Source organism: Cololabis saira, chromosome 14, assembly GCF_033807715.1.
Source record: "Cololabis saira isolate AMF1-May2022 chromosome 14, fColSai1.1, whole genome shotgun sequence".
In the NCBI taxonomy this organism is placed as follows: Eukaryota; Metazoa; Chordata; class Actinopteri; order Beloniformes; family Belonidae; genus Cololabis; species Cololabis saira.
The window spans coordinates 17,424,150-17,437,495 of NC_084600.1; the positions used below are offsets into that span (position 1 = coordinate 17,424,150).

The following is a 13,346-nucleotide window of genomic DNA, read 5'->3' on the forward strand; positions in this document are numbered from 1 at the left end:
TTTTTAATTCATAAGGGTTTGTTTTTTTTATTTAAGACTTATAAATACAGTCTATTGGTCCTGATGACTGATAAATATGTATGTGCACGTGTAATAAATAGTAATACGTACAGGTTAAGGATATGGTGCATGAGGAGTTTCCTCTCATGGCACAGTCATCATCACGGGCCACCGCTGCTTACAGGAATATATAAAAGTTGCAAAGACAACTGAGCCCAGTCTCATGAGAAAACTTGTAATCTGTTACTTTCTGAAATATAATATGAAATTATGTTTTAAACTCATTTTGGAGGGTGCAGCAAAACTGAATCTGTTTATATTTATTTATTTTCCCAAATTAGTTCAAACTCAAGGAACATACAGTTGGAGAACATCACAAAAACAGAAGGCCCAGTTACTTATGGATCTTTGGAGATTTGTACACAAATAGAGATGAACCAAGCCAGGAAGTGTTTATAGATAAATGTTAGCCTGGGAGTAGTTTTCTATACCAGATGTAAGGTTTTAGACAACCACATCCAGTAAAAAGTCTCAAAGCACAGTGATACTTAGTGCCTTAAAACATTTAATTGGCACACCCATAAACAGGATATGACCATACTATAACAGAGACGTGTGGGTTGTGGAAACTATAATTTTTTTTACAACTGTCTTCATATATATCAATCGTTAGTGCCCTAGTTGGTAAATACTTTGATAATCAAATATATTTCCATTTCAATCTTCCAACAGATGTTACTTTCCATGTGCATACATACAGTAGGTGTAGGGCGAAGTAAACGTGTCATTCATCTGCCCTCTTCACTTCTTAGTTCTCATATTAAAACAGAAATAGATAGAGATAATCGAGTCATCAGCATAGTGATAAATATAAAATTTAGATATAGACATGTATGGACAGTGAAGAACACATAAACACACATAACTACGTACCCATTTGTGCAAATCTGCAGTTACATATACAGATGAATACTACTGCTTAGGGTGGGTCAGGTAGTGGTGGCAGTGACCTAAGCAGGGAAGCCCAGACTTCCTTCTCCCAGTGACTTTGTCCATCTCATCTCGGGGGTCTCTAGGTGTTCCCAGTCCAGCTGAGAGACATAGCACCTCCAGTGTGTCCAGCATGTCTTCCTCTGGGTCTCTATTAAATAGGACCTGCCTGGAAAACTTTCCCAGAGAGGTGTACAGGAGGCATCCTCCACAGATGCCTGAGCCTTCACCTGGCTCCTCTCGATGCCGAGGAGCAGCGGCTCTACTCTGAGCGCCTCCTGGATGATTGAGCGTCTCACCCTATCTCTAAGGGAGATACCCTGCAGAGGAAACTCATTTCCCACTTGTATCTGCAATCTTGTTTTTTCTGTCACTACCCACAGCTCATGACCATGGGTGAGGGTGGAAATTCACACCAACTGGAAAATTGAGGCTTTCGGTTTAGCTCAACACAACAGACAGATGCAGTGTCTGCATCACTGCGGATGCTGCACCGGTCCACCTGTTGATCTGCAGCTCCATTCTTCTAACAATCATGAACAAGATCCCTAGGTTCTTGAACTCCTTCACTTGGGGCAGGAACTGATTCTTGACCCGGAGTCATGGGTCAGTTTCCACCTGATGACCATCGTCTTGGATTTGGCTGAAAATTGCTCTAGTGAGAGTTACAGGTCATGGCCTGATGAAGCCAGCAGAACCACATCATCTGCAAAAAGCAGATATTGTATCCAGTACAACTAGTTACTGGATATGACTACTAATGTTGGCGAACTGATTAGTTGCAGGTAGACTAATAGACTAATTGCCCAATAGACTAATGATAAATATTTTGCAGTCCCCAATAAAGGCAAACAAGTATTTATATCTGTATTATCTGTACTCTGTACTATATCTGTACTCTTTGTAATTTACTCTCCGTACAAATTATACAATACACGATATGCAGTAATGTATACTATGTAACATCACATGGGTCATTTTCTAATATTTATAGCAATATTGGTATTTATCATGTTAATATAAACACATATACATTTTCATATAGATATACGCACAAGCATATATTTGCATACATATGGCAATACATACATATACACATTGAGGAAAAGCCGCACCAACCAAAAGAAGGGTGTGTCTCAAAATTATTTGGTTGTCAAAATTAAAACTCTGGTTTTAATTTTAACATGTAAGACTGGATAATACCGTAAGCTGACTGCAAAAGTTTAAAGCTGTTGATGGTGGATAGTGAACAGCAATAGATGATGTCATCAGCATAAGACTGAAACTTGAATTTAGAGAATATATTAAAATTTCTTTAGACAAAAATAGGTCCCAGCACTGAACTTTGGGCCATCCCCTTTGAAACCTGCAAAATGGCAGAGGTGGAGGTGGGTGAGGAAAAGGTCATGGCACAATTTTTGAGCTGTTATTATGAAACTGCAACATTTTTTGCAGTGACGTTCTGCTGGGTTGTTGCTTTTACATGTTCTGTTTATGTGGTGTTTACATTTCAAACAGCTTGTTCTCTTCTGTTTTCTCATTGTAGAGAAACTTATATTTCATTAAAAAACAATTTTGCATTCAATTTCATTGGAAAATAATGGAAAGCCAAATAATTATTTAATTCTTTTAAGACCACACAGTATGCATATGTTTGTTTAAGAACTGCTTTCAAAATAAATGTCTTAGTTTTATGGTGGGAAAGCATTTATAGATATTATGGAACAAACAACAGCTTTTTAGCTCTCTACTTTGTTTACTCCATAGGTTATAATATATACGTATCTGTATTCTTATGTTGTATTCTTAAGACAAATCTTGGAACAGTGTTGAGGCAAACTTTAAAACATTTACGTGAGTGATTATATTGTATTGACTGGAGAAAATGAATTACAAGCGTGTCAGCATGTGCTTGTATAAGTGAAAACATATGACATCAACATTTGTGAAAATTGCAAACTTCATAGCTGCATTTTACTATAGAGAATGGAAATAATAAATCATGTTTCAGTAATTATTGAAAAAGAGACAATGAAAAACTCTCTGGAAATCAATAAGCAGACAGATTCATGTTATCTAGGCAAATGCAAAAAAAATTTACACTTGTGTATTTTCTTCTGAAACTCCTGTAAATGTCTCAAGACTATAAAACTTTTGAAAAAAAGAAGAAGCTGCAAAAAGCAAGGAAGAATAATCAGTTGCATCACATGAGGAAATGTGCAGCTGCTAACTGTGCTGATGTATGCGTTTACACACACACACACACACACGCACACACACACAGAGTCTGATACAGTATTTTCTCTCATTTCTGACCACTAAATCTTTTTTCATTCCCAGCAGCTGCCAGACCAACATAATGCAGGAGAAATGGCAGTAAAAAATGGTGAATACTGAACAATTTCACTCTAATTGTGACTGCTGTGTGAAAGGGGTCATGGGTTGAACGGTGATTGTAATGCACGATGATTAGCTCTGCATGCATTTGTGACTAATGTTAGTGTGATATTGTTGCAGCCTGTGACTGTGACATGGGCTTTAATTTGTAAGCTGTGTGGGTAGACTCTCATTGATAGCGTTTGGTGCACAAACCTGCTTCGTTGAAGCACCTATTAGCAAAGCCAGTCTATCAAAATATCTCGGACTGTGCCTTGAGTCAATGGGAGTGTTTGTTAGCTGAACATACAGTATAATATTCAGTAAATCCCTAACAATCTTATGAACAGTCATCAAAGGATGTTGTTATATAATCCTGCCATCAAATATTACCTTAATGCTTGTAAAAGCTTGCAGCCAATGTGTGCCTCATTACCTTGGGACATTGGTCATTTCATTTCAAGGGTCTGATTTTCATTAACTGCTGTGCCCCCCTACCCATTAGCAGAATGAAAGCTCGGCTGCAACCATCTGGCTGCCAACTAAACCTCAGGGCTGCTTTATGGCTCCATCGAGCTTCACTAAAGGGAAGGTTGCACTATTAGAGCCTTTTCTGAGTCAGGCCACAGGGAGTTATGGGAGTGATGCAAGGAGTGATGCCCATGCTTGGGGATGTGGGGGAAAACTGAGATAAATTTAGAAGAAAAAGAGACATTGGTGCAGCAGTAGAGGAGATGGAGAGAGGCAAAGTGAAACAAAGTCAAACAGAACCTGAGAGAAAAGTCAACATATAAAGGAAAAAGGGAGGTGGGAAGAAAAAAAGAGCAGTATAAACTGTGCCTCCTTTTGATGAGAATTAGATTCATATTTTTGAAAAAAAAAAAAAAAAAAAAAAGTTTATTCCAGGCTGTTGAGTCCCAGAGGTGTGACAAAAATGTGAGAAAACAGAATAAATCCCACCCTGTTAAACGTATGGAAGGATAAATCAAGAGTTCATTTTACCATCTATAGACACATTTCATTTGTTATAATTAGTGGTATCGTTATGAAATATAATTTGCTCTCACACATAATATCTTAATTTTTCCAACATAACCTAATTGTGATACTGATTTTCCATGTGAATGCAAGTCATCCTGCTGCTTCTTCTTCTGTTCAGGTGGCAGGTGGTGGAGTGTAGGATAACAATATGGAAAAGTCCCCTAGAAAAGTAACACTTCAGCTATTTTGCTGCCCACTTTTCTTTGTGGAAAGGAATAATTTCCTTATAGAACTTGGAAACATTATTGCTCATGCATGACTTGAGCTGGAGTTTCTGAAAGGGTTAACAGTATGTGGTACATAGCAGTGATTTTATAGGCTATATTAAGCCTCTTTTAATATAACCGGATACTATGACCTAGATAACAAAAGGAGGTATAATGATAAACATGGGAGATTGTATCTTCTGGAGGAGGAAAAAACAAATTATACAAGCTTATCTAAACGATCATATTTTAAACAAAGGTTTCAGCCTTACACAGACAAGACGATGCGATTATTATTGAATGACAGCATCATTTGTGGCATTTACTTTTATGACTAAGAGTTTGAGATTGGTTATACAGTACTCAGTACTGTAGTCAGTACAGTCTACAGTCACTGCAGTCACAACAGCCTCTGATGTAATACTTCATTTACTTTCTTTCTCAGACCCACCACAGAGGTCAAAGGTTGGCTAAAGGCATCCAACAGAATCCATTAGTGGTTGTAGGGGTGTTTTTTTCTTCCTTTTTTTGTATTTGGACAATTTTCTGCCTTCGCATGAGAGTGAATGAGTGAATTAAGGTGTTATTGAAGGATTTGTTTAAGGAACCCTGTTGCTCAGTTACAAGTTGATAACCTGAGTTGGGGGGTTTTCTAGAATATAATTAAATTCCTTAAGGTTCCTAACATAGATAATAACAGGATATATATAAATATATAAATAAATAAAGGCCCTTTATTAGGTACAACTGTAATAAAGTGATGAGAGTAAACATACACTGCCTTTTCAGGCAGTTCAAGCAGCAATCTCTCCGTAGTTTACCCACTGTCCTCAATTTAGGAACACAGCTTCACTCATTAAGAATATCCGGGTATATATATATATATATATATATATATATATATATATATATATATATATATATATATATACTGTATATATACTGTATATATATGTACTCCACACTGGCAAACTGATATAGCCCTGAGTCATAAGCTGGACCTGGATAAGTGACAAAAAAAGGTGACCTAAGCATGGCATGATTATTTTCAGCACCTGAGGAACATCTTACCTCCGAGCTTATTATTCACAGCATGAACTAAGTTTTACTGACAATTGAGCTGAAGAAATATAAATAAATAAATAAAATAGATAAATAAAATAAATTCACTCAGCTGCAGTCCTGACTCCTGTGGGCACAAAACTTGTCAGGAAAGGTGTGTGATGAAATTAAGGTCAGAAATGAAAAGCAATGCAATTTAACAGTAGTGTGGATGACAGCATACAAGGATATGGCCAGACTCGGTCATGATAAAAATTGGATTTCTTTGCAGGGCTCCATCGTTTAATTTAACTTTCTCCTTCCAATGCTGATACTGAGCATGTTCAAGCCCCCCAACTGATTTTTAAGGTATTGGCTCAATATGATAGTACAGTTAAAAGTATGCTGGGGTTTTTTTTCTGCCAGAAGACGGTGGTGCAAGATTTTAAACACTGCACTACATGTAATGGAATAAATTATGAATGAATGAATGAAAAAAAATCTATTGGTCACCACCAAGCATGTACACTTAGGTCACGACCAAAGGGGCAGGGCTGAAGCCTCGGCTTATGAATATAAATATAAATAAATACAACAAATGAATAATAGCTAACAACAACAAAAAACATATGCATATTTACATGCATACCTAACTACTTACGTACTAACATACGTACCTACACATATATCTGTACATGTACATACATATATACGAGCACATTACATATCCACATACATATGTACACTACATATGCTTACACTTACATATATGCATGTATCTGCACACACATATGTTAAAAAAAGGATTATTTAAATTATTATAAAAATGATACTCAATATACCCATCCTTTTGTTTCCTTTCTTTATACCATCATTCCATTATAAAAATAAAATGGAAATCTCTTTTATTTTCGAACTGTTATAATGTATATAATGCTTCCCAGAGCTGATTGTGTGCTATGTATGTTATCACATGTTCACTTTTGAAAAAAATCACAATACCAGTCTTCAATGGAAGTTTACAGCAAGGACAAACATACCTGATTATGGCAGTGTTGATGGAAATAAACTGGAATTCGCTTGCTTGGAAAGTGTACACAGACATAGGGAAGGGGTAGGGGAGAAAAAAAAGGCATTTGAAAGGTAAGCAAGTGAGAAAAGCAGAGTAACTCCTCGACTAAGTTGGTGGAGGCGGTTCCAGTGGCAGACGCTAGGAGCTGTCCGCGGTGCTGAAGCTGCTTCTGTCCTCCCCGCGCCGACACCGCACAGCCACGAACCCGCTCCGAGCCGAGCGTCCAAATCAAACCGGCACCTCGGCGTTTCACTTGATCATTCTCCAGCGTTTTTACACCGAGAACTGAAGAGGCAACCTCCCGACATCTCATTGTTTTTTTTTTTTTTGCGGACGCTCAAACCCTCTCCTTTGCCTCGCGTTTCACCCCCTCAAGCTGGAAGTATTATTCTTTAATACGCGGACGTTCTGTGTTGCAACGCGAAGAGAAAACATCGACTTTTTGCAGACATGTGTGTGAGACAGGACTGGCAATTTAGGACTCTCTTTGTTTCGGTTTTGCTTCTTGTGGCTGCCGTCGGTGAAATCCATGGGCAAGGTAAGAACTTGACTCGTGCACGCACTTTGTAGGGATTGTTCCGTGTACTTCCCTCAGCCAAACTAAAGGTGAGGGCAGAGCTCGGTGTTGGGAAGCGACATCAGGTTCTTTCACTTTTAGATCTACAAGTGTGAATTATTATCATCCGTCTTTTGTGTGCCACTCAATGAAATCAAACTACAGCAAAGCAAGGATGAAAGTTGCTGACCTCTACACAGCTTCCTCTCATGTATTATTTCAATCCATTTTAAACCGCTACTTTTATTAATTTTAACAACAGGGATGTGTGAAATGCCCAATCACAAGTTACAAATGGTGACCTGTGCCAGTGAGTTGAATGAGATGCATAACATCATATTGTTAATCCCAACTTCAAAACAACAGCCAGGCAGAGGAGAAGTTAATAAGACTGACAAACTAAACAATGTCAAACAAATTTGACCTGATGTGATCAATTATGTAGCTGTGTTTGCATGTTTACCTCACCATTGAAACCAGAGTTAAATAGTGAGGAAGTGACTTGTTTTGGGCACTGAGGTCTGCGTGACAGACGGTGCTTCTTAATAAGACTCTAATCCTCTGGAATTGCAGAAGATTATTGACCAAGCTGTTTGACACAGTTGAGTAGGAAGCGGCGACGGATTCGTGCACGGAGGCCTCGTAATTATTTCCCTTGTGTGGCTCTGTCCTCTCTTCATCATTATAACTGTGCTTTCTGTTGGACCATCTGTGTTTCAGGTTGTCTACACAGTTTTACTATCACACTTCTGTGGAAGTGATGTATCTCCTCTGTCAAGTAGCTGGACATGGATATTTTTACATCTGCTTTATGGAGCCTTTTATTAAAGCTGTTTAATGTTGAAAATGGGCACATTTATGAGGGAAAACTGATTACTAAACAATGCAATAACTGTGAAAATGAGTTTGCATGCTCTGTGCTGGAACAGGCATTTCCTCTCAGCCCAACTAAAAACCGAGCTGCAATTTTACAGCAGCCTGAAACAAAATTTTATGCTCTCAACAAAACATGAGCTGATTGAATATATAGTAGGGGAGAAAGGTGCTGCATCAATGCAGGATAGTCTCTCTGTATGGACTCAAAGATTCAATCAAAAAATATTTGTGGTTTACCCTAGCACACCCAGAAGACATTTACATTTTTTAATTTTTGATTATCTTGTGTTAAACACACACACTTCATAGCAGAACACACTGAAGTAGATGTGTACATTTATGAGTTTCCCCTGTCACGATCGCACGTATCCCGAGAATGCATGTACCCTGTTGAAGCTCAGGGGACAGGGAAAATGCAAAGAGCATTATTTTTAGAGCAAAATAACATTTATCGGCTTACATTAGTGAACTCTGTGCTGTTGCTCAGCTAGCAAACACTCACACTGATGGTAAACTCTCCAAGGTGGGCATTTTAATTTTTGATCCCTGAGGGTTTGATGGATTGTTATTGTCAGAATATTTGAGTGCGTACTTGTTCACAGAAGTGATTGGAGTTTTAGTTTATAACAAGTATTATTCTCTCATTTGTGGTATCCTGAAACTGCTTCAGTCTGTTACCCAAAAGAGATTATAGACATTGATCTCTTGATTTCACTGTTAGATTTTGAGAAGTGTGCATTACTTTGCTGTGTGTGCTGCACCATTGTATTATTTTGCACAAATATAGTTTGAAGTCAATCAGTTTACTATTATGTTAGATTTATTGATGATATGCTTAAGTATGGGCTATTTGCATTTTTTTGTAGTTGATATTTTCTGATTTAAAATTGGGTTGTTTATAATATTAAACAAGATGAAGCTTGAAAAGGAAATGACTGAAGGTACAAATATAGAAATATCATGGACTTCAGAGAAAAATTCAGCATAAACTTCTATCATTTGAAAAATAAAAAGTATTCCTAAAAAAAAAACTACAAAAAGGAGACATATGGAAAGCAGAAGTATACGACTGTCCACATATGACGGCTATTTGTAAATTAATTGCTTTATACAGTTGTCTTAAAGTTATGTCATGTCTGAGTCTAAATGAGGACATGGTCATTCTGGTTAAAATCTCTCAGTTTGATCGATTGATCTTAACTTCAAAAACATCAAGGATCTACAGTGGACAGACCCATTCTTTGTCCTTCCCGAGGGACTTCAATTTAGTTCCTCTTTAAGCCCTCTCATAAGCAATGTGCCTCGCTCTTCTAATCTAACGCTTTCATGTCTAAATATAGGTTTTCATTGTCTTAAAAACATACAACTCAGGGTTTCAGATGCTGCATATGGTGACATATCAGCAGTTGCAACATGGGAAATTATCTATTCCCCCACGACAACTGTATGAAATAAATTAATTCATGAATATTTCATATCATTTTCTCATTTGTGTAAATTTATTTTTATAAATTGGTAAAGTGAGAATACAAAGATGTATGTGCATTTGAACTATTTTTATGTTTTTTAAGTCATGTGATTACCAAATAACAGCATTCACCTGTGGTTGTAAGCGGTAAGAGCGTATCAATACTCATAAGCTTTTAAAGAGAGCATGAGGTAAAGATCAAGAATTTGCAATGAGTGACACAAATTGAATTTACACTCCAGCGTCTAAGGTGTTATTCTAAGGAAGCGTTAGCTCATAATTACTCTACTGGATCAAGTTCGATTCTATATAAAAATGTTGGAGACATTTTCATTTTGCACATTTACATTAAAATGCAATTGCTTTAAAAATTCAACCAACTGAATCAACACTCATTAGCAGAGGTCATTTGATGAAGCAGCATTATAAGATTAATACATTGCATAAGACCTAAAATTAATACATGTACAATCCTAGTTAATGTTTTAGCAATAATAATACATCCTTTAGGTGTGGAGAATTTATGGTGGCTCTGGTGGGGCATATTGGAGTCTGTTACTCTCTTGCATACACATTATTTTTGTCATCTTTGATGTATTAAGGATCTGAGAAATGGAGGAAGGGCTGTTTTGCAGAATGTGTTTGAGTACTACAGCGTCCTGTGGCTGTCCTTGACATTTGAGAATATTTATTGTGGGTTTTGTATATTGTTCATCTATGGATATCCCAGAGTAAAATGACTGTCGCAGACAGGACAGTCTCTAAGCAGGTCTTGATTTGTGGCTTAGAAGGCTACAGCCAATGCGGTATCACTAAAAGCCTATGTAATGCAGAATCTACTTGTGTTCATGGCACAAAATGGCACAGCTTTACAACAAAAGACAGAAAAAGGGTAAAATGTCTGCCTATCTTTAAAAATCAAAGTTTTTGTACTGTGGACAAATAGCTACAGCACATTAATGTTGGGAGAGATTCATATTTAAACCTCACTACAGACAAATATCTATGATACTGAACCCCTGCTGTGAATGAAATGCTTTTTTGGTAATGCGCTTTTGTATCAACACCTGTTATATGAAGCTTATTTATTTCCACACAATCATTTTGACAGTACTTTTTTTTTATACTCAGCTGTGATTGTCACAGATGTGGTTTTCTGTCTTCCGTGATTGAGGACGTCATTCCCGACCATTGATACTGTAAATGCGCCAGGACAAAGACGTTGTGACCGCAGAGCTGTTCCTTTGGTCTGATTGCTGCTTTGAGCAGGAAAAATCTGAACTTCCCATAATTCCAGGGGAGGTAACACAAATCATTCAACACCTGTTTGCTGGATTGCCAGTTATTAACTTCATCAAGGGCTATTCAGCATCTGTGTGCTGTCATAATTAGTTTAACTTCCCCAAGTCCTGTCAATGGTAAATGAGAGTCATTATGCCAGAATGCCCCTCTTCAAGGCTTGGCGCCTGCCTGCCTCAGCCCCTCTCTGTGCCTGTCTCGGTCTCTTTCACTGCCTCCTAGGTGGAGCTCACAGCTTGGCTGAATGCGACTCATTTTCAGCTCTTCATGTGCAAATGCTTCTCTTGCGCTGTGTGAATGTTCCATGCATCCTAATTTGACTCATTGCCTCATATATTTCCTTCCTCAAACGTTTGGAGCTTTATTTGTCAAGGGGAAAAGACTATTTTTGAAAAGGATCATTATGTATTTTCCCCCTGTTTTGCTCAGAATGTTTTTTTTACAAAAGCCCGTTTTACCACATGGAAAGAATACCCTTTTGTTCATTATAAAAGAAACCAGCTCCTCTGACAACTCTTAAATGGGGCAACAGTTCAAAGGTTAAATTCTGATACTGTGTATAGACAAAAAAATGAAACTTTCCTATTTCTCAGAGGTTTAATGCATCTTTAAAAGACATTTGGTCCTGTTGTATGAATGATAAAACTACTTGGCAACAAAAAAATGTATGTATGAAAAATTCATATATTTATGCACATATTTTGAATGGATTGTACTTTATAGTACAGAAAAAATTGCAATCAAAATAACCATAAAAATATGCAAAAAGTCAACAACAGCACTATGACTATAAGGCAATTATGCAACAAGTCAAACAAGACTAGTGCATAATAAACACAAACATGGTCACTTTTGAGTTTATTTTGCAATAAGATAAAGTGTGTGTGTGTGTGTGTATATATATGTACACACACACACACACACACACACACACACACACACACACACACACAAACACACACACACACACACACACACACACACACACACACACACACACACGTGGTGTGTGTGTTTGTGTAATACACAGAGTTCAGAGAGAGGACAGGAAAAGGCTTTTTCCTGATAGCATTTCACATCTGGTTTGTTTAATCAGTCTGACAGTTTGGATTGACTTGGAATTGGTTCCTGCATCCAGATAATTATGTGAGAAGTTTTTCCAACAGCCTGCGTGTTGTCTCAACACAATCATCTCTTCCGAGATTTAATGTAACATGTTTGCAATGAGCTTGTCAGCCAGTATGTTCAGCAAAGGGGAATCGTTTCCTTTGTATCGGGAGGAGGTGCTTTGTGATGCAGCACTTGTCAAAGCTCCCTCTCAAAGTGGGAAAACCTGGGGGAAGACTTACTTCCAGTAGCAACAGTTTAAGTTACAGCAATTGCATCTGGCTTATTTGGTGTTGAGGCGTTTGCATTTAAGTCATGTCAAGTGAGGAGTAACCCCCGTCACAAAACTCTAAAAGAAGAGATGTCTGCCACTTTGTCAAGGCACTACATCCCAGGCTTACTTTATACCTGTTCTGCCTTTGGCCTTGTGCCTTATCGATCCTACCAGTCTTCCAATGAAAGGGGAAAAAAAGAAAGAAAGGAAGCCGAAGAAGCTGCGTTGGCCTCCACGAGGCCAAGTCTCCTTTCGGCACCTTTTACGCCCTGCCTGGTTGTGTATAAACCTCCCTAATCGGCAGTGGCGGGCTTTGCAGCGGCAGTGGAGATGGCTCTCTGAAACGATTAGGCCTGGGGACAGCTCCGGCTCTCTTCCCCTCTTCTCCACGCCAGATCCCATCTAGAAAGCATTTCATCTGTGGCAGTGCAGGCTTATATGTTGGGTCAGAGAGAACTGTGTGGAAAGCAGCAGGTAATAGGCTGTGTAATGTGTTTGGGGGAGTCGTTTTAGTATTCACAGTTAGTGCTGACCTCTGGCAGCCTGAGCCATCCCCACAGTAATTTCTTCTGAAAAGATGTAATTGAATTCATCAGGATGAGTAAACATATTATAAGTAGCAGAGAAAGATAACAATGTTGTGGATAGATCAAGGAAGGGGATAGTGGCTCCGCAAGTAATTGAAAATTGTCAAAGACAAACACCAGCGAGGAAAGTGTTCAGGGCCCTGGAAAAAAGTTACTGAATGCACATTTCGGCTTTTTTCTTTACTTATTTCCAGTTCACTTCATTAAATCACAGACATCCTTTTGCAGGGAAATTATTACAGTAAAATGTCATAATTTGAACCACCGCCTAAAATCAAATCAAGTGTCCAATTTCCAAGAGTTTTTTGAGGCAAAGTCTCCAGAACAGACAAAAACAGTCATGGAGCAGAGGCCCACGATGTGACAGCAAGCCTTGTTCTCTCCACCAAGAGATATTGAAGTTCAGTCCCAGAGGACCTTGTGTATAATTTAAAGCTTAAAACATTGACGGCC

The 13,346-nt window shown here is 38.1% G+C and overlaps 1 protein-coding gene across 3 annotated transcripts in view; it reads left to right on the plus strand.

The window, feature by feature from the left end:
• Positions 1-6,868: 6,868 nt before the first annotated feature.
• Positions 6,869-13,346, plus strand: part of LOC133459748 (seizure protein 6 homolog) — a 131,658-nt gene continuing 125,180 nt past the window's right edge. For all 3 annotated transcript variants that reach the window (XR_009784069.1, XM_061740005.1, XM_061740006.1), the window contains exon 1: positions 6,869-7,264. Coding sequence is in view for 2 of the 3 variants with exons in the window: in XM_061740005.1 (XP_061595989.1) it covers positions 7,177-7,264 (88 nt within the window). In the remaining variant the exon portion in view is untranslated. The remainder of the gene's footprint in view (positions 7,265-13,346) is intronic.